The sequence below is a fragment of the Lucilia sericata genome, unplaced genomic scaffold, assembly GCF_015586225.1.
Source record: "Lucilia sericata isolate MDLA Ls3-8-SP2 unplaced genomic scaffold, ASM1558622v1 Contig000242F_arrow, whole genome shotgun sequence".
Taxonomy (NCBI): Eukaryota; Metazoa; Arthropoda; class Insecta; order Diptera; family Calliphoridae; genus Lucilia; species Lucilia sericata.
In genome coordinates, this window is record NW_023994269.1 from 190,916 (window position 1) to 218,755 (window position 27,840).

Sequence of the window (27,840 nt, forward strand, 5' to 3'; positions counted from 1 at the left end):
ACGGTCGAAGGAGCCGAAGGGAAGAGTAAAAAATAAAAAGGAAGAAGGCATCATTAAAAAAGTTTGTTTTCTGTAACGGTTTTCCGTATGTAGACGACATTTGGTGGTGGTTGGAGTGCGAGGAGCAGTCATCTAGTCAGCCATCCAGCCAGCCTTGTTTAGGCAAAAGTTCGTTAGTTAAATAATGCTTTTGTCCTTGAAATCGTTCATTTGTATTAATGGCCTTATTTTTTCCTTCTACTGGCTGCTGTCGTTGTGCTGCTACTGCAGCCTCTGCTTCCAGCAACTGTTGGCTCTTGACTATAGACAGACTAGGAGTTAAGCAGGCTACTAGGCCGTATTTGTGTAAGTGTATGTGGGTGTGTGACCGCAGTATGAGTTCGTCAGACATCCTGAGACCTCGAATAAAAATTGAATGTCATTTATATAAAACTCAAATATACACCTACCAAAAATTTTCTTCTATACAAGAAGACAAAACACATATAGACACAAATCAGCTATGTACATGTGCCAGTAAATATACAAGAACTAAGAGGGAATGTAACGGAAAAAGTTTTTTTGTATGAATTTTTTGCGTGTCTGTGAATCATTTCGAGTTTAAGTGTATGCGTGTATATAAGTAGTCTACCAAATCTGGTGTGGGCTTTTAGGGTGCGTAATACTTTTAATATGTTCTGGAGTGTGTGTGCGTTAAGGTTTTGGTTTGGTTTTTTCTCCATATTTTGTATATAAACAAGCATTTATGTACTTCTTTCTACTCGAACAAAACAGAAAATAAAAATAAAAAATTTTGTGTCTAACCTTGAACTTGAAAATGTAGTCAACAACATTTGGAAAAAAAGTAATAATAAAACTAGACAAACAACCAAAATTGATGATGAAAAAAATGGAAAAACATCAAATACATATACATACATATGTACATATACATTTAAACTCACACATTTATGTGAAAAATGGAAATGTCTTACCGCCCGTCTCGAGAAAAGTTTTCTTTCACACACATTTAACAACAAAAAACCTTTTTTAACAACTTTTTCTGTTTTTAATGGCAGCAGGTTTTCAAGTGAAAATTATATTTGATAAGACATTTAAAGTCAGCAGGCTGGCAGTCAGTTGAGCTTTAAGAAAATAAATAAAACAGCCAGATTTTGTTGGCAATTTTATTTTTTGTATTTATTTATTTCATGTCTTCACTGACTGTCTACTAGCTAAGCTCAATGAATAGTTAGCTGGCTGGTTGACCGGCCAGTTAGCCGGGTTGGCCAACAGATGGTATGAGTGATGTTGTTTTAACAAGTTATTGATTGTGGTATAATTAGTTACATAAAATAGTTGCGATGACGAACAACTAATAAATCAATTTACTTTTACTTAGTAAACATTTATATTCAAGTATTTTCGTTACTGATATTGACGCCTAGGATGTGGCAATAAATCAAACAGTCTCTCTATGGAAGCAGACAAAAATATGTATATATTTTTAATTTCTGGGAGACAAATGCTTAAATGCAAACAAACATAGTTGTATGGTTGTCATTTAAAAAATTTTACTTTAAAACAAAATCGATTAATTCTATTTTTAAAACAAATATTTATATAATAAAACCCTGCAAGTAGTTTTAATGGCTTTATTAAGTAAATCATCCAATTGCTTCTCACTTGGTCCTATTTTTATGAAACATCGATTTGTTGTTTGAAATAAATCTACATTATTTCCTTTTATTTCATTTAAATTGTTTAATTGCCTTTTAATTATAAATTTAGAGCCGTAACCAAATTTTAAAATTCATCAATTCTGTGCGTTAAATTTTAATTGAGCGCATAGTTTTCTACCTACATATTCCAATTTCCAAAAATGAGAGAGTTCAGACTGTAATCCAATATTCAACTTTTTAGCTAAAAGCGTTTGAGCTGTGCATTCATAAATGAATCAATTTAAAAAACTATAAAAGCTAATTTTGTATATTTAACTAGTGGCGCCCGGTCCACTTGCAGGCCCTTGATTAGTCATGTGGACTCTACAGTTTGGGTGTAATTGACTAACAAAACTTCGAAGTCATCTATCGGACAAATTTAAAACTTAACAGGAACACTTTTTACGATCGCTGAAACATATATTAGAAATATTGTCCTAGCAGGCACCATAGTTATTTTATTTAGATAGATAGATAGATAGATAGATAGATAGATAGATAGATAGATAGATAGATAGATAGATAGATAGATAGATAGATAGATAGATAGATAGATAGATAGATAGATAGATAGATAGATAGATAGATAGATAGATAGATAGATAGATAGATAGATAGATAGATAGATAGATAGATAGATAGATAGATAGATAGATAGATAGATAGATAGATAGATAGATAGATAGATAGATAGATAGATAGATAGATAGATAGATAGATAGATAGATAGATAGATAGATAGATAGATAGATAGATAGATAGATAGATAGATAGATAGATAGATAGATAGATAGATAGATAGATAGATAGATAGATAGATAGATAGATAGATAGATAGATAGATAGATAGATAGATAGATAGATAGATAGATAGATAGATAGATAGATAGATAGATAGATTTTCATAATTTGGTTAGAAAATTGGCAATAAACCTAAAAATAATTGAATGACATTTTTCATATTTAAATTTGACTTTCAGATACATAAATAATTTCACTAAGTTGATTCGATCCTAGGAGGTATTTCGACCAACCCTAATGTATATATATATAACACAATCAACTACTTATTTTATTAAAAAAATCATTGTACTTATGTGTAATAAGACAAGCTAAGCAAAATAATTTTTTCGGTTCTTAAAAATAACAACACATGTATATTATGGTGGCCGCGTTTGTATGGAGGAAAAATAAGGTGTCGATGTTCCCGACTACAATTAAAATTTAATTGATTATAAGATAGCGTTTCTCAAAATTTTTGTTCTGGGGTCAATATGAGCTGTATCAAAGGATAAAGAAGTCCTATTTTGATGTTTTTGTGATTTTTTCCATATTTCTTTAAAAGAAAAGTTATAAAAATTTGGTATCATAAGAAAAGCCCTTGAGAGACGCTTTCAACGGCATATTAGTAAAAGTAATCGAAATATTCTAATTTTTCGTAAAATTTAAACATTTTTTTATATTTTAACATAGATGAATTTAATACAATTCGATGAAATTAATACACAATAATCCTCAATAAATTTTACCGAAATGGTTTTTTCCGTTTTTCAAAATTCCATCTAGATCAAATTTTATTTAAATTTATCTAAGCCTATGTACGCTACCAAAACATTGCAAAATAATGTCAACAATAACATAGAAGCCGTTATTTGCAAAGCAAACATAACAAATAAGTATTTATTTGGAATAAATTGTGTTAATATTTCATTGATAGTAGATTAAAATCAATTAATGTTATATACCATTGTAAAGCTAATGCAATTATACATATGCTGATGTACATTTTAAGGACATTATAGCTAGCAGAATACCTGGGACAATATAGAGTTTAAAATATTAAAATAAAATACAAAAGCTAACAAATCTCGAAAAAATAGAAAAAACCATTTCGGTGAAATTTTAGAAGGTTTATATATAACACAGTGAGATAAAATAAACGAAAATTGAAATACCTGGGAAGTGATACTATTTTTCTGAAAGGTGCAAAACTAAAATTAATGCTGATGAAATTCACATATATCTCTCCAGGTTACTTAAACATAATATATGTTATTATAAAGGCCTCAGCTTATGCTTAAAATCGGTTCAGATTTAACTAAGTTACTGACTTATAAGTGCCTAAAGCTACGAAAACCCGGTTTTTTACCAGTTACTCAAGATTTTGGAGGTGTTTGGCAAATTTCAAAAACATATTCTTGTTCTCGGATCCACCTTTTAGAAAAATAATATCACTTCCCAGGTATTTATTTTTGTCGCATAGTGTAATGTAATAACTTCAATTAATTGAATTAATTAAAAAAATTCTACGTAAAAATTTGAAAAACTTAAAGATTTTCCGAAAAATTACGACATTTGTAATAAAATAATAAAAAATTGTGTTAAGCCATTGAAATCGTCTACCAAAGACCTTTCATATGATACTAAATTTGTATATGGTTTATTTGACTGAAATATCATAAAAATCATAAAAACCTTAAACAATTACCTTTTTATCCTTTAATCCAGCTCAGCAAATATTGACAGGACATTCTACGTAAAAATTTGAAAAACTTAAAGATTTTCCGAAAAATTACGACATTTGTAATAAAATAATAAAAAATTGTGTTAAGCCATTGAAATCGTCTACCAAAGACCTTTCATATGATACTAAATTTGTATATGGTTTATTTGACTGAAATATCATAAAAATCATAAAAACCTTAAACAATTACCTTTTTATCCTTTAATCCAGCTCAGCAAATATTGACAGGACAAAAATTTTGAGAAATAGTATCTTAGAATGAACTAAATATTAATTTTCGTTGGGAACATCAGCAACTTCCATTTTGGGGCCACCGTACATATGTATTTATGTATTCTTAATAAATATAATACTACTATCCAGCAACACCAACAAATCAATCATTTTAGTAGCACAATAATTTTGCCATTTTAATTTCAAAGATTAAATATTCAAGGTCATTTATTTAGCATTAATCACAGTCATATTGAAAAAGCCAAAAACTAAAGCCAAGAAAAACCCCACATTGATTAATAAATTGCTTGTAAAACCAGTGCGTATGAGCAACATTTACTTGTAAATTGAGACAAACACAACAACTATAGCAACCCAAGACCTTCAATATGAACCGGATATACCATTAAGAACAAACAACTACTACAACAAAATTCTAACAAATGGCAAACAAAAAAGTCATTGACAAACAAATTGCATGCATTCACCATATTAAACAATTTAGGCCTACTTTTTTCAAACAACCAACAACAATCACTAGCACAAGCACTAACAACAACTACAACATCGGTTATTTAAAATCTAGGATTAAAAGTATTTAATTACAAACGATTTTTGATGATAAATATTAATGGAAAAACCGGATCGATTGACATACTCATGGTGCGGCAGCATTTAATTTTTGATGTTGTTGTATGTGTGCTTGTTGGTGGTAATTTATCTGTTGTTGTTGCTGTTGTATTAAATGCAACAAATATAAACATTAAATTTAAACTAATAAAATAAAGAACACCATAAAAACACACACGTCTAAAGTATTTGGTGATTTACATACAAACGTGGGTAGATATTTAAGTAACTTAAATTAATTGAAAATTCTTTTAATTTTAAATTAAAAAATAAAAGTGTAAAAAAGTAAAAATGATAGAAAAATCCAAATTAAAAGGTCCTTGGAAGATGAAATGTTTCCAAAATATTATTGATCAGAAATATTTGGTGTTGAAAGTGGGCATTATTGGCCCGTGATATCTATACTCTATACAAGTGGTCCTCGATATAAAGTTAAAACAGCCTTGAATATGTTTGCAACCAGCAATCTCCATTAGAAAATAAGTTTAACGTTTATTACAACTTCAAAATGCAATACCTTATCTATCGAAACGGTATACGACCAAGAATAAAATTTTGGTCTCAAGTTTTTCTGTTTTATTTTCACATACTTTGTCGCATTTAAGGGAGTATGGTGTAAATATTAAAAAAAACATTTATGTTAGAAGTTATTCTATCCGCGGATTACTATGGAAGACAAAAAGAAAAAAAATTGTCTAGAAAATAGTAGAATAGAAGTATGTGTACAAAAATTCCGATTATCACTCTATGTAAGTGTAACATTTCAGTGTATTGTGTAACAGTTTTACATTTCATTCTAAGATACCGCTTCTCAAAATGTTTATGCTGGGTTCCTTTTTTACAGTTTGTATTCCACTCTCAGAAAAGATATGGGGTATATTGATTTTGTCATTCTATTTGTAACACATAGCACCAAAACTCCCTGTCAAATTTTATGAGGATCGGTTCATAATTAACACTATCCCCCATATAAGGTACCCTTTAAAAATGACTTAAATGCTCATTACTGGCTAATAAATCCGAGTACAGCTATAAAATTTGACACAAGCAAGATCTACAAGATTTTATGAGGATCGGTCCATAATTGACCCTACCCTCCGTCTAAGGTTCCTACGGTTATGAAATTCGACGTAAGATATGGGTCGGTAACTGGTAAGGTACCGTTCGGGAAACAAAAGCTATCTACCATATATTATGATGATCGGTCATTAACCACTATATAATACCTCTTAGAGAAATCCAGTTTATGGTTATAAAAATTGGACAAAATTTATTTGTATTTAAAAATTAATATTTTGTTAATTCGAAAGACTTCGATCCATAATTGACTGAAGCCCTATTCTAAATATCACTGAGATGTTTATAAGGGAGCAGTCCTTTTATGACATATAAGATTCGGCAAAGCCGAATATAATACTCTTACTTGTTTCATATTTCACGTTAAGAAATGATAAGAAATATTGATATCTTGTAAAAGGTCTTTGAGAGGCGCATTTAATGGCATATAAAAGCTTTGTAATCGGATTTGGATCGCCGAAATTAGATCCAAATATCTTGGGAGTGATATTATTCGGGATATAACATCCCTCACGAATACTGATTGAAGAATTCTTGGGAATTACGTCCTGGAAACTCAGCTGAACATCAGTGAATAATATGTATATAAGATTTTTGTTTTACCAACAAACATTTTCCATGAAAGGGAGCTCACAATAGGGCCTATAGTCCGGAAAAACATTTCGGTGAAATAATATGATATTAAATAATAATTTAATATGATATTAAAAAATAATTTAAATTATTTGCATTAAATAATTCTATGTAAAAAATTAAATTAAGACCAAAGGTTTGAAATTTAGTGTATTATGATTGAAAATTTATACAGAAGATTATTCACAAAGATAATATTTATTTATATTTTTGCTATAATCCCATCTATTAATGTTAATATGTACTTCTCGATTAACCCACGTTACAATTATTAGAGAAAAACAACATTTTCGAAGAATGAAAAAATAAAATAAATAAATATTTAGAATTGTAATTTTTTTAAGTTCATGTACAGTCAAATGTGCGTTCAGTGACTATACGAGTATTTTTTCTATGTTTGCCGCCAATTTGAAGGTAAACAAAAAGTCATTACCATGATATTTTACATATAAATGCATCTAACTCGTACAGACACATACATACATATGTATATATGAATACATGCATGGCACAGTTTGAAATTGTCATGAAAGTGCGTTGATGTGTATGCAGTTACAATGCAAAACTACACACTTCACCGTGCACCGCTCTTCTCCTTTATCTTGTTCTCTGAATTCTATTGCAAATAATGGTTTCACACAATTTAGGTTCGGTGTTTTGGTATTTCTAATGTTCATTTTTGTTTTTCGTTCTCGTAATAATTATTAAGACTTTTTCGAGGCAAAAGGTCTCTGTTCGAGAGGACAGACGATTAATTGATAGCAGTCGTTTATGTCTGTAAGTGAGTGAGTGAGTGTGTGAGTGCGTTCGTTTTTGAGACATTTGCAGATTAATCAGCAAATTTAATCATAAATGGTTGATTTTATTTACATTATAGACAAAAGCCAGGCTGCTGTGGAGGTAGTGGAGTAGCTATTGGTTGGTGCTTGTCAGTATTGCTGGTATTTTTAACTGCCAAAAGCTGATGATGGTTGTTGTGTTAGTGTTTTTAGTGCATTGATTTTTTATATCATTATATTTTTTTGTCTATGTGCACTACCACCCGTCTATGTATTCATCCGTCTGGTCGTGTGTCTATCTATCTTGTTAATGTTTTTTATGCATTTATTGCTGCTGCTGTTAGTGTTGTTTTTGTGTATTTTCATATTGTTGCACCGAGAGTTTTTGAGCTGCCATAAGTTTGTATTTAATAATCAAAACGCACTTTAAATTATGCGGTACACCTTGACATCAATTAAATGTTGTTAAAAATACAAAACGCTATATGTACGTTTGGTATGTTGTTGTCGTCGAGTTGTTGTTTCTGTTGGTGTTGCTGTTGTATGGGTATCAACGATATTTATTTGTTGTATAGCAAAACAAGCAGCGCCTTAAGTACATATCTCTCAATCTATCTAAAACTATTGTAGAAACAAGAAAGAAACACAAATACATTGACAGCCGTGCATTTTTTGCGCAGACGAAAAATAATCAATTTTCTTTTCTGCGCCAAATTGATTATTTTTTATTAGAATATTTAAAGTTACTGCCAAAAAAAGTAAACAACATTTGCACCACCAATGTCAAGTGAATGGAACAGAGGAAAAATCGGAGAATTGAAACAAAAATTTACTTTGCAATGTTGATACGAATTTAAAATTACTTTTGTCACAGGGATACCTAATTGACCAAATTAGTTATCAGCAATTTTTTATTTTTTTCTCAATTTTGACCTATGTATAATTAATTTTTATTTGTTTAACCCGCATTTTCAACACAGTTATCGTTTAACTGGTAGTTACTCTTCCAGTTAAGTCAGTTAATTTTAAACTTATTTGAGTTGTGTTCTATGTAAATTTTTTTTCGAATATTAGAAATTATTTCTTTTCATATGAAATCCTTATATAATTAATTAATTTCATTTAGATTTATTCAACTAGTTCCAGAAATCATACGTTCCAATGAACTAGTGTATAACTATTGCCGAAGAACTTACTAAACGCAACAATATCCCTCAAAACTGGTTGTAGAAATAAAGGCGATGTCGTTATTTCTATGACTGTTCAAGAATCTGAAATGGGGTATATTGATTTTGTCATTCCATTTGTTTGTTTGGTATTGAAAATATGGGTCCACGTTTTCGAATAGCCCCCCTACAAGTGGACCATCGAAAAACAGCTTTAACGGGCATAACTGTTTTAAAAATACGAGTATAACGATGAAATTTAACATAAATAAGTTTCATATGAGCCAAAATCTCTCTTCCAAATTTTATGGAATTTAACCTACCCTCATTATAAGGTCCCTTCAGAAAATGAGTATAACGCTTATTACTGGCATAAAATTACGAATATTGCGATGAAATTCGACTCACATAAGTTTATGCGAGACAAAATCCCTACCAATTTTTTTGAGGATCGGCACATAAATTACCCATATAAGGACTGGCTTAAAAGTAAGAATATAGCTATGAAATTAGACATAAGTAAGTTTCTTACGAGCCAAAAACTCTTTACTAACTTTTATGAGAATCGGCATATGATTGACCCTATCCCCCATATAAGGTCCACTTCGGAAAATTACTTTAACGCTCATTACTGGCTTAAAAATACGAGTATAGCGATGAAATTTGACACAAGTAAGTTTCTTGCGAACCAATATCTCTCTGCCAAATTTTATGTGGATCTGTAAATATTTGACCCTACCCCCATAAGGTCCCTTCGGAAAATTACTTTAAAGCAAATAAGTTAAATAAAAACGCGAGTACAGCCTACAAATAGGCTTTGTCCATGGGTCAAAAGAAGAGTAACTGCCAAATTTCATCAAATTATCTTGCACACAAGGTTTACATAGACACACAGACAAACGGACACGAATGTCGAGTGCTTAACGTGAACACCTGTCTTGACGGCCTTATTTCACGGTGGTCTTTTTCATCCTCTGGGTAGACTAGAGACGGTCTAACACGCGCCCCTGAATCCTTCTATGAAGAACTCAGGTAGCAATTTTTGTACATGGCTGAGCCGGTCTATGTACAAGCACTTTGCTGAAGAACTCGAGCTATTTAATCTCTTCCCATAGTAGCCCCGTTGCGGAATGACAGGCAGCATGGGATCAATCCCAATGCAAAACCCGTCAAGGAAAAAGCAACCACTGGTCTAAAGTCAATAGAAGGGGCGACAAACCCCAACATCAGGTGAAATCAATCTTCCGGTTTAGCGGAAGGTGACACCCTTATGATATCATGCAAGATTGCATTATTTAAAATGCAATCCCCATCAACTAATGACCCATTCCAGTGCATTCCTTAACCTCTTAAAGCCCACACAACTACCCTACTGAGATGGCTCTGTTGATTCGGCAACAGCACCTAGAGACGTATTTGGTAGTCCGAAATATCCAGCCAATAAATCAGGATCCCTCCCAGGATCCGACAAGTTGAGGGAACGGACCTCAACCATATGTCGCGTAGCATGAAATAATATGAATCCTGTTGAGATGGCAACAGCCCCGAGAACTTCCCTGAAGTAAAAGGTCTACTAAATCAGTACTAGAGTTCTGTCGGACAGAGGATTCTTTCCCGATCGTTCACTAATTACATCAGTTCAGGCAACTACCAAGTGTCAACCTGAAAATTCCCCAACATATACTGGCGCCCTACTACGCGAAGAGTAAGAGATACTTAACGAGTTCAGGAATCCATCATAAGTTGAAATGGCAACAGCACCGGAGAGAGAATCCAGACATATTTGGGATTTGGATATATCAGTCCTTAAACAAAGTAGACAAACGGACAGACGGATATAGCTAAATGTTCTGAGAAAGTGATTCTGAGCTGATTGGTATACTGTAAGGTGGGTGTAGGACCAATATTTTTGGATGCTACAAACATCAGCACAAACGCATAATAGTTGTGTAGGGAATAAATACAAGTATAGCGATGAAATTCGACATAAACAAGTTCTATACAAATAAAAATCTATGTACAAAATTTTATGAGAGGTCCATTATTGACCATATAAGGTCGCCTTCATAAAATTACTCTAACGCTCATGACTGAGTCGAAAATACGAGTAGGGCGATGAAATTAGAAACAAATAAGTATTATACAAACCAAAATCTTCCTATAAAATTTAACAATCGGTCCATAATTGACCCTACTGCCCATATATGTATGTATGTTCACGGAACAACAATATTTTGTTTTTAAAAACGAATATTTTGTTAATTCAAATGAGGTCCATATTTGTCCATATTCCCTGATGTATATAGGGGAGCATTTATATTACGGTATACGGTTTAATGGTATATGAATTTCGCCGAATATAACACTTTTGTTATTTGAAATTTGGCATTTTTCATTTATTCGAGCGATTAATCGACAAAAATTGATTGATTGACGATTACTTTTTAGAATTATATTCATAATTATGAACTCTGGCCCTTTCGAAAATTTCGGACTATGCACTATGGGTCAGAAAGTGTTGCCGGATGTAGGAGAAATTAATTATGTATCTTTAGCTAATATTAGAAAAAAATGTGACATATCTGTATCAGAGTTAAAAATATTGTGATTTGAAAAAATTTAAAACAACTAAGTATGTGCAAAAATAGTCTGTAACTAAAAGGTAGAAATTTAATTCCCTATAGAAATTATAATAGAGTCAAAACGCGTACGACGCATAACAAGTGGGATATTCGTAAATAACTGATTTTTGTGACCATTGACCGCCAATTACTCGTTTAACGCACACAATATTTATGGTGACTTTTAATATCATATTTACTATCTAAAATTTCGCAGCAAAACCCTTATTTTCCAGGGTAATAGGTATTTCTTTAATAAGCAAAATACATATTGTCTCGTTTTATTGTAAACTTAATAAGTTCTTTTTGTTCATTCTAAACTTAAATAATTTCCGTAGACCAAACAAAGATCCAAATACATATCATACGATTTTCTAAATAAACTCATTTTACTTTTACAAGAAGAAACCTTTATTCTTACATCTGCCCTAAGGAAATCATATTAAAAAATTGTTTTCTAAAAAACATTGCAACCTAATAGTAAAAGTTAAATAAAGGACAAGTTATTTTTTGTCTCTATGTTTTCTTTACATTAAACCAAATCCCCTAACATCAAAAAAAAACTCATGAGAAATACGTTGAGCACATACTGCATAAAGGTCTTAAAAACCGTTAAAACAGCAAAGAAGTTATAACATCTTTACCGAACAGTTGCTGCGTTAAGACTAGTTTAAGTGCAAGCAGATGCTTAGAGAATAAGCTATAAAACTGAAAGAGCTCCAAAGTAGTGAATGAAAAATCTACTCGTACTCATCAACTTTTCTTGTAGTAAAAGTAAAAACAAAAAAATACTCACCAATATACATACAACCACAGAAAATCATGTGCGAAAAGCAAAAAAAAAGCAGAATAAAAATTAAACGAATATGAAAGCATTTCGATATACGGATGCTACTACCGTTCGTTCGTTTGAACATATGAAATTGCACACTCACAAATGCATCTAGATAAAATATTTCAATTGAAATGAAATCGTGAGGTGAGAGGAGTGTCTAAGTGAGTGAGTGAACGATAGTGAGAGTGCAACTACATGCACATAACGATAAAGACATAATTGTGGAACATACAAAAACACAAACAAAAGCAAGAGTACATTAAATTCGCTCACCAATACAAGGGGACTGAGAAGGCCTACACATAGATACTGTGTTCGTGTGGTATGCAGCCTTGAATTAGTTCGGTGCACTCGCGTGACGATACTCTTACATACATACATAATACGATTGATGGGTATACATACAAACAAACATCTACACATACTTAATACATACATACAAACATCCATGCATTTATTAGTTATACTGGTAGTTTAATAACGCAACCAGAAAACAAACAGTCAAATCTTTACCTCCGTTGTATATGAAATTATATTCTTTGGGTCTCCCTCTTGGTCCCTCGCACGCCCCCACCCCTGATTCAATGTGGCGCGCGTAACTGAACGACAATGACAGCAATGACGATAACGACAACGACAGTGACTGTAACAATATTACGGCGACTACGACAGCGACATTTCGTCACTTTTACATAATGTCAAAGTGACAAAAAGTTGTTGAATTATGAAAGAAATTAAGAAGAATTAATATGCAATTGTTGTTGTTCTTTTTCCTTGTTTTCACTGTATGACTTTAACAATATTCTCTTTGTGTTGATGTTGTCGTTTTTTGTTTGAAGATGAGCGAAAATTTGGAGAAGTGTTTACTATTGTTTTGCACAATAACATCTTCTGGTATTGAATTGTTTCCCATTAAATATTTTTATTCATTATCAAAATTTGTTTTAATTTTTATTAATTTTTAAACAAAAATATTTTTGGATTCATAGACTTTATTGTAAATAAATTTTATCAATTTATGTATATCAGAGACTAAAACTTCAGGACTCTGAATCGAATTCCTAACTTTGTGAAAGACACAACAATACAACAGCGTACGAACTAAATTTTTGTGATTATATATATTAATTGTGATTAAATTAATTAATTATTATTAATACGTACAGAAAAACAAAATTATAAAAAATATATAATATATTTTTTAAATATCTAAATTATACAAATAAAATATAAGAAAATCCAGAAAGACAACAACAAACATTCAAAAACAATGTTGAGTTTATGTTTATTTTATTTAAGACGTTTTGTTGAACGTATTTGTACATTCGTTTGCATGAATTAAATGTGTTTTAATGAAACGATCTTCAATGTTAAATGTAACTACAGTTGAATGATGTTATATGATATTTCCAGCGGACTACCGGAGGGAATGACAAAATGACAGTTGAATTGCATTAACTTATAATCATTTATTATTATTTGTTTGTTTGTTTCAATCCATAAAAACAATATAAAATATTTGCTGATGCCATCAAATGTTTATAAACTGGGATAAATTAAATTATACTTAGTACATACATATATAAATTTATATTTATAAAATATTTTATATACAATATTTATTATTCTATATAGAAAGCGCACAGTTCTATAGTTTTATTTGTTTGGTATTGATTTGTATTTGTTTAGCAGGTTGCAAATTGTTGTATGTTTGTATATTTTCTTTGATTACTATTATTTATAGCGGAAGTTAGTGTATAATTAAAATAATTTTAACTTATTTTTTAAATTAAAAAAACAAAAAACAGAAACTTTAACTTTTTCAAAATCTTCCCTCAGGCCTTAAAGACAAAATACATAATTTGTTTTTAGTTATTGTATGCTATGAATTTTGTACAATGAAGAGAAAATGTGCAAATTAGGTTAGTTCCAAAAAATTTTCAGTATTTAAAGTACAATTTTCGTATATTTACATACAAAGCAAAACACAAAGATTTCCAAAAGTTCGGTCGGACAGTCCCGAACTACCTATTTAACCCTAGTCAACGATTGTCCAGGTGACTAGCTATTTTACCATGTGCTTGTCCTACGATGAAGTCAATCGTCACCCCATAGATTACGAGGAGACGGACAAATATATTAAGTTTGTTTTTTAAGAGCCCACTCTCTCATTTACAATGGGGACACTAAAGTGACGATTATTTTCACCCTCGTTTACAAAGAGTACATCCGTGACGAAAGACGAATTAGATTCATCCAAGTGGTTAGACGTTTGTGGAAATTACTATCGGATGCATTGACTCTTTGTCGAACTCCTGGGATACTACACGAATATGCAGCTTCATTATTATGTGTTGTTGTTGGTTTTTATACACAAGAAATTTGCTGATGAAAACAACAACAACAACACTCTCCAAATAATAAAGCCTTTATAACATTTTTGAGAAACAGTCCCTTTGAATGAATTAAAATTACATTTTAGCTGTGGTAACTTGAAGCATTTAATGTTCATTTTCAAATTGATATCCTTTATTTACACAATTAGTTAAACCAAAAAAACGTTCTGCCAAAATCTAACTTTTGTTTTCCAATTTCAATTGCAACCTTGAATTCTTCAATGAATTTTACAAATCAATGGGTTTTATTTAACATGGAAAAATGATTTATTGAAAAATTAACAATGATATTTAAAACCAATCTTAATTGAAAGTAATCTTAATCTTGACCCTCTACATTTTGATAGAGTATCCATTTACAAACACTTCTATTAATGTATGTATGTATGTATATACTAGCATACATATACCCACATATGTACAAATGTACACATGATTACTTTATTAAATAGTAGTACATTTTAATAGAGACACACCAATCTAGAATAAAAAAAAACACAACTAGGGTGGGAAGCAGCAAGAGGGGGGCTTGGGGTTTCGAACATCAAGTACAAACACTATTTAGTACTCGTATGTACATAAACGTACTTATTCACATACTTACTTAGTTTGCTTTTTATATTACGAGTATTTTTTTATATTATTTAACTTAAACTACTACTGTTGCTGCAAAAAAAATAATAAAAAAAGTTTAGTCAGTTGTATGCCAGTTCAACTTGAAATGTTGTTGAACCGAACGAAACAACACAACAATTCACATACAACATGTAGAATATTGCAGTTGTTGCTGTTGTCGTCGCTTATTTATTTGATAAAAATTGAAGGAAAAAGAAACATTTAAAAAGGAAACTTGTTGTCGCTAATTGAATGCAACTGCAACAACAAAAACAACAGCAGCAATAAAAACCGCAACAAGCAGCAGCACAACTATAATAGAATTTATTTTGTACGTTCGTATATCAGAGGTACGTGTGAATGTGTGGCATACTACAAACATTCTATAACATTCTATCTACACGCACTAAACACAAACAAACTCACACATAGACACACTGTGGAAAATATTCAGAAAGATTGATATAGAGACTAGAATGCAGAGGCGTCTGAAACGAGAAACGTGAAGCCAAATGAAGGCGGCTAGAACACTCAACTTTTAGCATTGCATTTGTTTATTATTGTATTCGAACATACAAATAGACGAAAGGACGGACAAACGTACATACTTGCATACTTAGATATTTATAAATAAATTTAGTTGTTTTTAAATGCGTTGTATGCAGGTTTTCTAAAGTATCAATTCATTCATTCATTTAAAGCTGGAATAAGGGACATCAATTTCTTTAATTTCAGTGGTTATAACATGTTTTTAAATTTATCTAAATCCTATCCGAACTGCTTATAGAACATTTGTTTGTTTCGCTTTTATAGTTTATCGCATTTGTAGGATACGGTCCTAGTTTAAACTAACCAAAATCTCAGAGTCAAATTGCCTCCAATGACTAATCGATATCGGGCTTTCTGAAATTATATGTTTAACATTTGTTTGTAATACGTACACCAAAATTTCGTTTTATTAATTGCGACTTGTAGATTTATTACATTGTTTACATGTAAGGACGAAAAACCGACATACGAATATTGTTAAGTCGACTCAGAAAATTGTTCTAAGCTTAATTTATATATCAATACAAACGCATACATACCAATATAGTGGTATAGGACATAATGATATTTTCAAACACTTAAACGTATGAGTTATGAATATTACTTAATATTAGTAATACTCATACGCTAGTATAGTAAATGCCATGAATATTAATAGTAAAATTTACTTTTCTTTTACCTGTTTTTTATAATAAAAGCTGTCACATCTGGATTCACCGATTGATTCAAGCATAAATTTTAGATTGCCTCTTATAAAAGTCGCAATAATCCGGATCATCTTTCTTACTTATATGAAAATAGCATAAAAATAAGAACGTACGTTCTTTTAAAGTTCTGCAACTTCTGTGGACGAACTAAATTGAAAAAAAAAAAAAATAAATAAAAATTACATTGCGAATGTTGTAGAACTTAACGAATGAACGAACATAAGAACGTTTTATTTTTATTTTGTACGTTTAAAGTTTATTTTTTCTATATTTATTTATTTGTATAATTTGTTGTAGTTGTTGCTGCTGTTATTCTGTTTAGTTTTTTATTTATATTTTAGAATGTAATTGTGCGCCTGGCCTAGACCTAGAAAAGGAAATTTTTCGTGCTAATATTGTTGTTGCTGCTGCTGCAATCGTTGTATTTATTGCAATCGTTGTTGTTGTTGCTTGTCTATTTTGCCATTATTATTATTAGCAACTCGTTTCATTTATTTGTTTGTTCTCCTTCCTCGCTTATAAATACCAATACATAGAGTGTAATAGTCTTTGTTGTTCTTGTTATTATTACAAAATGCTGTTTTCTATAGTGTGAATAGAATATTGATGTATATGTATGTGTACATATATATATATGCGAATCTATGTTTTTGTTGTATTTTGAAAATATGTACATTCATACGATAAATAAAGTGGAAGTGGATGTTGAACATGCAACAACTATGAGAAATATCGACAATTTACAGTCTAGAACACTGTTAGTATTTTTTATTTTTTGGTTTAGATTTTTTGCACATACACATGTATGTACTTATTTTTATGCTTAATTTATATACTGGGTATTAAAGAATAGGAAATAACAAAAGGATTCTAGGAATACATGCAAATTATAATAGATTTATGTTTTGTGTACACTACAAATTATAATAGAATATTTTCAAGATCAGACACTATTCATCTCTATAAATTTTAAAATTAGGTTTGATAAAATATTTACTCTCAGTTTTTTTATACAAAATTCCAAATCGATAATCTGGTTTAGTAGTGTTCTAATAAGTCTGGAGATCACGGTTACGATCTCCACTAGACACTCTAGTAATAAGCGCGCCACAGGCTCGATAATAGTCTAGATTTATTCCTTCAGACCTTTATTCCTTCAAACTAACTAACAAGCTTAAATCTGAATATATGTACATTTACCCCCATTTTCTCTATGTTTGATTATTTTTTATCCTAACGATAAATTGATAGTTTTCTAACAAAAATAATTTTAATCGGCAGTATATCAACCGGTAAAGCGATAACCGGAGTTTGAGATATTGGCCATTAGACTTTTTTAACTTTTCAATAATTATTTCAACATCCCCACTATTTTGATGGTATAAAAATACATATAATTTTATATGTATTATATTTACTCTTAAGTTTCTTCAACTGAGTATCAAAAAATATAACCGTTTGAAAATCATCCACATATTTTTTTTTTTTTTTTAATTCAGATGAGAAATATATTTATTTCTTCTTTCAGAAATATTAAAATTTCGTTTAAATTTAAAGTCCTTTTTCTCGAAACGTTGTTTTTTAAGTAAGCTATTAACTATGAATTATCGAAGTTAGGATTTATTTTTATTTGATATTTTATAAAATAAGGAGACTTTCAATTAAATTTTTAAAATATTTTAAAGGCCACTTTCAAACATAGGTCTACGTCATTTTAGGCAATATCGTAATGTAAGTTATTTAACCTAAAAAACAACAACACCCTGTATTTTCTTCAAAAATAACAACACACCATTATAAAATATATTCTATGTGTGTGGCCTACAATGACAAACGCGAAGCGAAAAATATATAAAATTTAAGAATTTTGTATAATTTAAAAAATAAGAAAATTTTAATTTTAAATAACGTATTCATATGCATAAAGTATGATTATCGGTACATTCGTTTAGCTGTGCATTTGTGATTTGTTGTTCTTGTTTTCTAATAGTATTTTTGCGTACAACAACAAACGTATTTATAATCACAACAACAAAGTGAAAAATATAAATTGCTGCAGTGTCGAGTGCAATTACAAAAAAAAAAAAAAAGCAATGGCAGGGGCAGAAGTGCATTTACACTGACTGACTGGCATTAGAATTTTATTTGTCTATTCGTTTGTGTATTTATTTACTTTGTTTCTTCTCTAGTACACACACACACTTATCAATATGCATACAAAATAGCACAACAAAAATCAACAACAACTACAACACCAGTAAAATAATAATAACAATAACATCTGACGGACGGACGGACTGACTGAAAGACAAACAAACAAACAACTAATGCTTAGAGCGATGATGTAAACAATTGCATGGTGTGGTGTTCGGTGTTGCGGTGCAGCGGGAATCTCATAAAGCTTGATGTCCATGTCCCCATTTAAGTCAAGTGACGTGCTATCTGTCGCCTTCTCTCAGAACTTTGACTCCGTTTTGTGTTTGAATGCCAACCGCGCGAATATTTTTGCATTTAACGCATAAAAACGACAATCAACGATTTTTGCTCGTAGTTAGTTGCACTATCATTTTTTCTATTGCTGTTGTTTCTGTAGTGTGTGTTTTTTTGTTTATATTTATGTAAATGTCTGTGTGTCTGCACATATATACATGCGATATATGCATATGTATATTTGTATTTCTAATAAAAAGTACATGTATTGTACGTTAAATGCAAACCATGTCCAATGCAATTGTCTTTCTATAGTCAGTAGTTTTATAGAACAGTGGTAATATTTGTAGAATTACATTTTAAAATAAATAAAAGCATAAATATCCTTTACCATAATTATCCTTTGACTTTCGAAAGGCAACTTTATTAATCCATTATTATTTTTTTAAGTATGGAGAAATTTAGCTTTCTTCTCTATAATACAATAGACAACCTTATTCGAAAATGACAAAAACCAATCAGGATTATTTGGTGCCGATTATGGTTACTCTATTTGTCTTTAACTGAGTCAACAATATTGAATACAGCGAAAAGATTTATTTTATTTGTATGCTAGTGGCCCCCTGTCCGCGTTACAGGCCCTTGATTAGACATGTGGATTCTACACGTAAATATCTATATAGTCCTCAAATAATCGGTTTCGTGGTTTAATTGACTAAAAAATAAAACTTCGACGCCATCTGTCGGATAAATTTAAAACTTTACAGGAACACTTCTCACGATCCCTGTAATATATTGAAGAATTGTCCTATCAGGCGCCGTAGTTCCTGAGTTTATCGATTAACTACGAACAAACCAGAGAAGGTCATGATCAAGGAAACCAAGATATGCAAATGCATGTTTTTTATATGGTACATCTTATGGACTCATGGATAAGATATTTACACGCGTCAGCATAATTTAAGAATTTTGGAATTGCATATATTTGTTAGAGCATTTTTGTGCATAATATATTTATAAGAGCATAATTTTGCAAGATTTGATTCAAATAATATTTAAGGCATATTTCATTTCGAATGGTATTGAAATTTACAAAATTGAATCAATAATTTAAATCATTTAAAGAATTTAGTTTTATAATTTTCCCCAAAAAAAGTAAAAGTATTAAAATTAATAGAGAAAAAGTCACAAACATGATCAGTTCTTTAAAAACCACAGTATCGATTCAATACAATTCAATACGAAATGATTCTGTTGAGTGTGTTGTCTATCGGTAGTTTGGTGCACTGTAGTGTGGTGTTATTGACTAAAATTGCTATTTACATTGCATTTTTTTTCTAATGATTGACAGAATGACTGAATGGCTGTCTAAATGACAGTGGTGGCGGTGAGTTGCTGTTCAGTGTGTACGGCAAATGTTCACTATTAGATACGTTTTATTGTTACGTCTTTATACGTACGATGTGCATACATACATACATGTACATATGAATACTAGTAGCATAATATTGTCACAACGTTCTACGTGTATGTGGCAGATTGGCTGACTGGCCGTCGGTTGTTTTGTCAACCAATTATTTGACGTCGTTGTCATGCGAACCAGTTGAGAGGCAGCAACAACCTCATTCAACCTTATACTAACAGCTTTGTATGTTCAGTGTCACCATGTCTATTAGTTGATGTTGTTGTTAATGTTATTTGTATTTTTTTTTTTTTCTATTTTTTAACTATATATATTTATTTTAAGTAGATGGTTTAACAATTGTTATTTGAATTTTCTGTTTGCAAGTGAGTATGTGTGTGTTTTTCTTTGGATGACATACTAAACATATAATTTTTTGAGGCGGTTATTTCTTACCAATTGCATTTTCTCCCAGGGACACTAAGGAGTCGAAGCAACACCATTATCAGCTAAGACAACTATCTAATCATGGTATTTATATTTAAGCATCTTTTTATGTGTCTTTTGAATTGAATTTTGAAACACTTACATTTTTAGTTAGTCATTCATTCATTCATTCAGTCGATTACAACTTACTGATTTTAGGAATGACTCAATGTAGCATTGATTGTATTTACCATCATGTTCATTGTCTAGTCTTTTTTTATGAAATGCAATAATTTTCTGTTTTTGCTACTACAAACATAGTTTTTCTATTTTTTTACTTAATACTATTTGTTGAAATGAAAATGAAATTTTCTTTATAAAAAAATACCACCATCTTCATCATGCTCATGCATACATGCATGAATAGTTGTTGCAGTTTCCATCTTACCATCATTATGATCATACGAGTACAAGAAACCAGCCATACAACAGAAAGCACTTTCCCTCTCGTTGCTTTCCATTTTTGTAATATTATTGAATACTTCAAACTTCTGCTTTAATACTTAAGACGACAGCGTCTGACTACTGACAACGACCATTACTTGCTGCTGCTATTACAAACAAAAACAACAAAAACAAATTACAAACAACGAATAATGCTGTCATTGATGATTTTTTCCATTGGCATGGCTTTTTTTGCTACTATAAATCAGTGTTTTAAAGAATTCAAACTTGACGTTTGGTATTTTTTTCGACAAAATATAAAGATTTCTTCATGAAAACTTTTTGAGAATCGAATTCATTGGGTTATATATATGTATATAGGCAATTTCTTGTCAAATGACCCAACTCAAAAAATCGATTTTGATGATACATGCACCAAGGTTAGTACTATTGAATATTAGGCCAGAAACAAATTTTCATCTATCGGTCAAGAACTGCCGGACTTAGAGGGGGTCAAAGTTGGACATTTTGATCATACAGGTTTTTATTGAAATTAGTGTAACTATTCACCTATTGGTTCTAGCAACAATTATCCAAAGGAGCAAATTTCATCAAAATCAGAAGACATCGATTTTAAAAGTTGGGTCACTTGACACGAAATATGAAATATAAGTTTAGCGATCAAATTAAGTATGAACTAGTTTTGTGTATTCTTTGGGCCCTGTTATAAAGATAGAAATGCTTTGTTTTAGGAAATTAATGACTGTTTCAAATTCAGTACAGTTCAGTCTAAAATTAACTCTCCATAGGAGCTCCTCTTTAAAAAAAATCATTTTAATTACAATTAATTCTTCGTCAGGTCTGCATGTTATTGGATGCAGTAATGCTGCTTTACTATTGCATTTTTTGTGTTTGTTGTTTTACTATTGCTGTTATTTGGTTTGCAGCAGCAACAAAAACTGCTGCAGCGTAATACAGTCTGTGGTGGTAATTATTGCATGATGTTGTTGATAGTGTTGCATATATGCTTTATAATCGGTGAAACTTTCTTGGAAAAATTTTCTTGTAATAGAAATTGAAAACGAAACTTTTTTTCACTTTTTTATTTTAATATTTTTCTTTCGTATTTTGCTGCGTTGCTCTCTATCAACTGTTATTATTAGTTTTTATTATTTTTGTGAAATAATTTCATTTTCTATATAAATATTTATAAACATATATAGTATAGTGTAAAAATACATATGTTTTTATGTAAAAAAAGAGTTTGCAACCGGCTTGCAGCAGACTCTTTTACATACATACATTTTAATCAAATCAAATTATATTTTTACGATACCTCTTGATATAGTGATACATTGAGGCATGCAGCACACTAGATCATGTATGATTTAAAATACTTTGCAAAGTCCGTTGTTGTTGTTGCTGTTTGTTATTGTGCAGCAGTGGTTTGTTTGTTTGTTTATATGTTTAACATACATTTAATATTTGTGTATGTATCTCTGTCTGTATGCAACCAAGTTAATTGGGCTCATGGCCAAGTGCTTCCCATTGAAAATGAAAACTATATTTTTCTATTTTTTTTTTCTTCTTTTCTTTCTGCATGTGTACATGTGTTTGTGGTGCACATACATAAGTGTTCGTTTGTATCCCATGCATGAGATGATTTTATTATTTTTTCTTATTTTTTGCATTTTTTATTTCACTTTTACTGAAAATTATAAAAAAAGTTTCACTTTTAATAATCCTTTAATAGTTAAATTTCCGTTTTAGCTGGTTTTAAAACTTGTTGTTGTTGTTTTTCTACTATTTTATTTCTATGAATAATACTTATTACGTGCTGTTTTGCAGAAGGAGAAGAAAGAAATTTTAATAATATTAAATAAATATTTTTAGAATGGAGTGGGCAGACAGTTTTTGTTAGAACATTGACCTTTTTAATGTACATGCATATATACAATTCTGAAATAAATATGTAAGGATTTTGTTTTTAAATTAAACAATTTGGTTGTTTTCTTTTCAACAGAAACAAAAGTGGGTGTGTTTTGTAATTTTTAAGAGTAAAATGTTTTGAATCAATCTAGATATTTAAAGGTTGAGTAATTCTAAAAACCTCGATTGCCTTCGAAAAAAAATGTTTATAAAAAAGTAGCATATTTTCGTGAACGACTGACTTCTTTGTTAAATATCCAATACTATCTAGATACTCTTTCGCCAATCTAGATAGTGTTGCCATTCTTATTTATTAATTATAGGCCAAGTCCTTTGTAGATTGTGGCCATGAGGCAAAACATGGTTACAATCTATCATCACCTGAGAATACAGTGTGATGCCCTCTAGTATAAATGCATTTTCAAGTGTCGTGAAAAGCATGCAAGTGTCTCGGATTTTTTAATTTTTTTTTAATCCCCACCTGATTTACACCGATCAAATATGCGCCGCTGCTTCGAATTCTATTTTGTATTGTGCATAGTTATCTTCGTCATTACCTATCGGTAACCCTTTATTCCGATACCCGAAGTTGAAATTGGACTGTTGCCTCAATTCTTATACGAATACAATTGTTTGAAATTTCACTATTCCAGCATAACAATAAATCCCATTTCTTATAAAATTTCTCTAAAAATTAGAAATTCCTTAAAAATATAACTCAAATGAAATGAAGAGGGATACATCATGTTTAATTAGTATATTATTTATACTAAAATGTTTTTAGTATAAATATTTAATCAAAAGCCGCCGATAAAGCTCAATTTTGTTGAGTTTTGTTATCAAAGCTTTATTAAACAAATATATCATCTAAAATTTGTTTTTTTTTTTTCAACATTTGTTCTGAATCAGTTCTTTGGTATTTAATATTTAATTTTTTAGAATAATTTAACTAATTTTATCAATTTTATTTTTCTCTTTTTAGGTAAATATTTTGATCATAGTTTTAATACTAAAAATGTGTAATTCGAACAGCTATAAAAAGGTATGAGTTACTAAAATTTCCAAAATAACAAATTTATACATGTAAATAGCGTTTGTTATGTCATGTTTGTAGAATTCAGTTAATGATTTTATTATTAATAGTTTTTTGATTTATGGCAATTTTTCTTTCAAATATTACATCCCTTATTACAGCATCACTTTCTGGCACATAGTGTAATGGTCATAATTATTAATGTAATTTGAAAAAAAAAAAAAAAAATAGTGGTAGGCAAGCGATTTTAATTTGTTTTCAATATTATTGTATAGAAACTCTTTTGAAAATTCAAAAATTCTTACAAATATTTAAAAATAAAGTCTAAGTTTAATAACCCACCCCCCATATAAGGTCCCCTTCAGAAATGACTTTAACGATCATTACTGGCATACAATAACGAATAATGAGATGAGATTCGATACAGTTTTATGCGAGCCAAAATCTCTCTACCAAATTCTATGTGGATCAGTCCATAATTGACCCTAACCCCTATATAAGGTACCCTCTCTACCAATTTTTTGGAGGATCGGCTTATAAATTACCCTACCCCCATATAAGGTCCTCTTCGAGTATAGCGATGAAATTCGACATAAGTAACATTCTTTCGTGCCAAAACCTCTCTACTAACTCTTATGAGAATCGACATATAAATGAACCTACAGCTCATTATTGGCTTAAAAATACGTGTATAGTGATGAAATTCGACATAAGTAAATTTCTTGCGAATCAAAATCTCGCTAACAGGTTTTATGTGGGTCGGTCCATACTTGACCCTATCCTCCCTTATATTATGTCCCCTTCAGAAAAGTAAATATTTTGTTAATTAAAAAAATATTTTATTAATTCAAAATTGATCGGTCCATAATTAACTTAAGCCACATTCCCTGATGTTTATTGGGGAGCATTTCTTTTACGGCATACGGTTTCTAATTCTATTCATAAATATGACTGAAATTATTGATAGACACTATGGGTCATAGAGCGATTTTGAGATAAAGCGTGAATTCAATTCTCTATATATTAAGCAAGATATTCACCAAAAACAGATTTTTGACCACCAATATCTCGCTTAGCGCAAACTATATTTTCGGTAACTTTTAATCCCTTACTAATTATGCTATGGAGAAGCTATGTGTCAATTTTCATTTAGCTATCTAGCTATCGTCTTTTTAGTCACTTATACAAAAATTTTCTGTAAATCTCGATATAATATTTCATTTCACTTTTATTTTCTTTCCATAAGGATCGAACCAATCACTCATCAAACATGGTTGTTGCAAAATTTAATTTTGTTTTTATGTGTCTTTTTTTCTGCATTTTACCACAAGTTTAACGCCAATTCAATTCACTTTCATTATGAAGCGATGCGTGTTTAAAACACACAGAAAGAAAACCCCATAAATAAAAAAAATAAAAAAAAAAACGACAAATATGCCAACACACACAGATACATACATAAATGCAAACATTACTCACACATAAATTTATGTATAAAATGTGTGAACGTATGTATGTTTTATATCCTACGACAACATAATGTATAATTTCGAATGCAACAACAACAATTTGCAACAAAAAAAAAATCAGCTAAAACACGTTATTACCCATTTATAGTTGAAAAGTAATGTTGGCCAAGTAAGTGGATTTTCTTTATATGTGAGACTGTCGCTCATACGAATAAAAAATAAGAAAAATTGCTTAGAAGAAGCTTTTATTACAAAAAAATGCAACAACTTAACCTAACGAAGTAATTTTTTATTTCAAACATTTTTCTCAACTATTTTTTTTTCATTATTATTTTCATTTTTTTATTAAAAAATGAATGAAAAAGAAAAATGCTGAGCTTATGTTGCATGTTAAAAATACATGTTTTTTCGTTTTCATTTGAAACGCAACAAAAAAATTTAAAAAAAAATATGAAAAAATCTGTTGATGATGTAGGGGCATGTGCAAGTAACAATGATTGTTCAATTGATTACACCATTTCGGAAAATATTTTTTAAGACCTATATTTTTTAGGCCAGATATGTTTTTTAGGTTAAAGCGAAATATTATATTCTAGATGAAATGTACATTTTTATAAACAACCCAGCAAAAACTTACATAGACAAGTAAGGGTTTTTTTTCATTTTAAAACTTTATTTTAATACGGTGATGATATTGGAGGCAAGTACTTAACACGTTCGCTTGCAAATAGAGAGGCGATTACGATCGCATGCAAATAATATCTTAAATAAGTAGTTTTGTTTGTGAGAAAAAAAAATTGCCCATGACGATACCTCCACTGCGTCATATATTAGTTTTCGTTTGTGTAAAAATAAAATTCGAAAACAATATGTCAAGGCTGAAAAGTAAGTACTTACATATTTAATTATTTGTAAGTCATTAGTAGAGTCCTTCTAAGTAATGCAGACGGTATTTTGTAGCCATTGAAAAGTATGTTATTGAGTAAGTATAAGTCATTAAACTGTTTTTGCTGGCAATTTATATAAAAGTTTAATTGTTAGTCACACTTATATTCTGTCAAGATTCAAAAGGACAAGGATCTGACTATGATAAAATTAGATAAAGTTTCATAAAAATACTGCAAAATAAAATTTTGAAATGAAATTCGGTTCACACAAACTTTCTCCAAAATTTCAATATTCGTTACGGTTTAGATTTCTAAAAAGCATGATTTGACAAGTTTTTCGATTTTAATTATATATTTTAAAACGACCCTTACTTAAGTATTTTTTTTTTTGCTTGTGACCCTTCTTTAATGTCAAGTGACCCAACACAAAAAATCGATTTTGTTGTAATTTACATCAAGGTTAGTACTATTGGATAGTAGGCCAGACACCAATTGTCAGCACTATCAGTCAAGAACTGCCGAACTTAATACAATGATGAAATAGGTATCTGAACTCCTTTGCACAGTTTTTGCTAGGACCAATAGATGAAAAGTTACACTCATTTGAATAAAACCCTGTATGACCAAAATGTCCAAATTTGACTCCTTCTAAGTCCGGCAGTTCTTGACATAGCAGATAGAGCTGAAAAATTGTGTCTGGCTTACTATCCAATCGTACTAAACTTTGAGCAAATTTCATTCAAATTGGAAGACATCGATTTTAAAAATTGGGTCACTTGACACGAAATTGCCCATATACTTCATTGAAATGCTATTGACAACCAAAAAAAAAATTCTTACCTCAGCTATGTTAAAATTAGTTTCTAAAGAAATTCAATTTAAATAAACGCCCACATCTAAACTAAATGAAACCACATTTTAGTAAGTAATGTTTAGAAATGAAAAGCGATACAGATCTTATCAATAAGCCGAAATATATGTATGTATGTAGAAATGGTTTAATTTCATATTTAAAATTAAATAGTTGTTGTTATTGCTGTACCAGTATTCGAAGAAAAACTATTAAAAATAATAAATACAAGCAGAAGAAAAAAAATGAAAATGAAAAACGAAAGTTTTTCCACAAACATTTAAATCAAATAACAAACGAGCGAGTGAACCAACGAACACACAAACAAATAAACTCAATGCCCATAAATGCAAATAGAAAGTGCAAGTGCAGTGTCTCACTAGTGCCGTAGACTGGCGGATGGACAGACAGTTCGTGCGTTCGATAGTTAGTAAGTCGGTCAAATGAAAACGAAAAGAGAAAAACAACAAGCCATTATTATAATATCCAGTTAATCAACAGCAGCACCAACAATAACAACAACAT

The 27,840-nt window shown here is 30.4% G+C and overlaps 1 protein-coding gene across 1 annotated transcript in view; it reads left to right on the forward strand.

The window, feature by feature from the left end:
- Positions 1–24,173, forward strand: part of LOC119602567 (ecdysone-induced protein 74EF-like) — a 100,232-nt gene extending 76,059 nt beyond the window's left edge. The window contains exon 6 of the mRNA XM_037954148.1: positions 24,059–24,173. Within this exon, the coding sequence (XP_037810076.1) occupies positions 24,059–24,099 (41 nt within the window). The 3' untranslated portion in view covers positions 24,100–24,173. The remainder of the gene's footprint in view (positions 1–24,058) is intronic.
- The last annotated feature ends 3,667 nt before the right edge of the window (positions 24,174–27,840 follow it).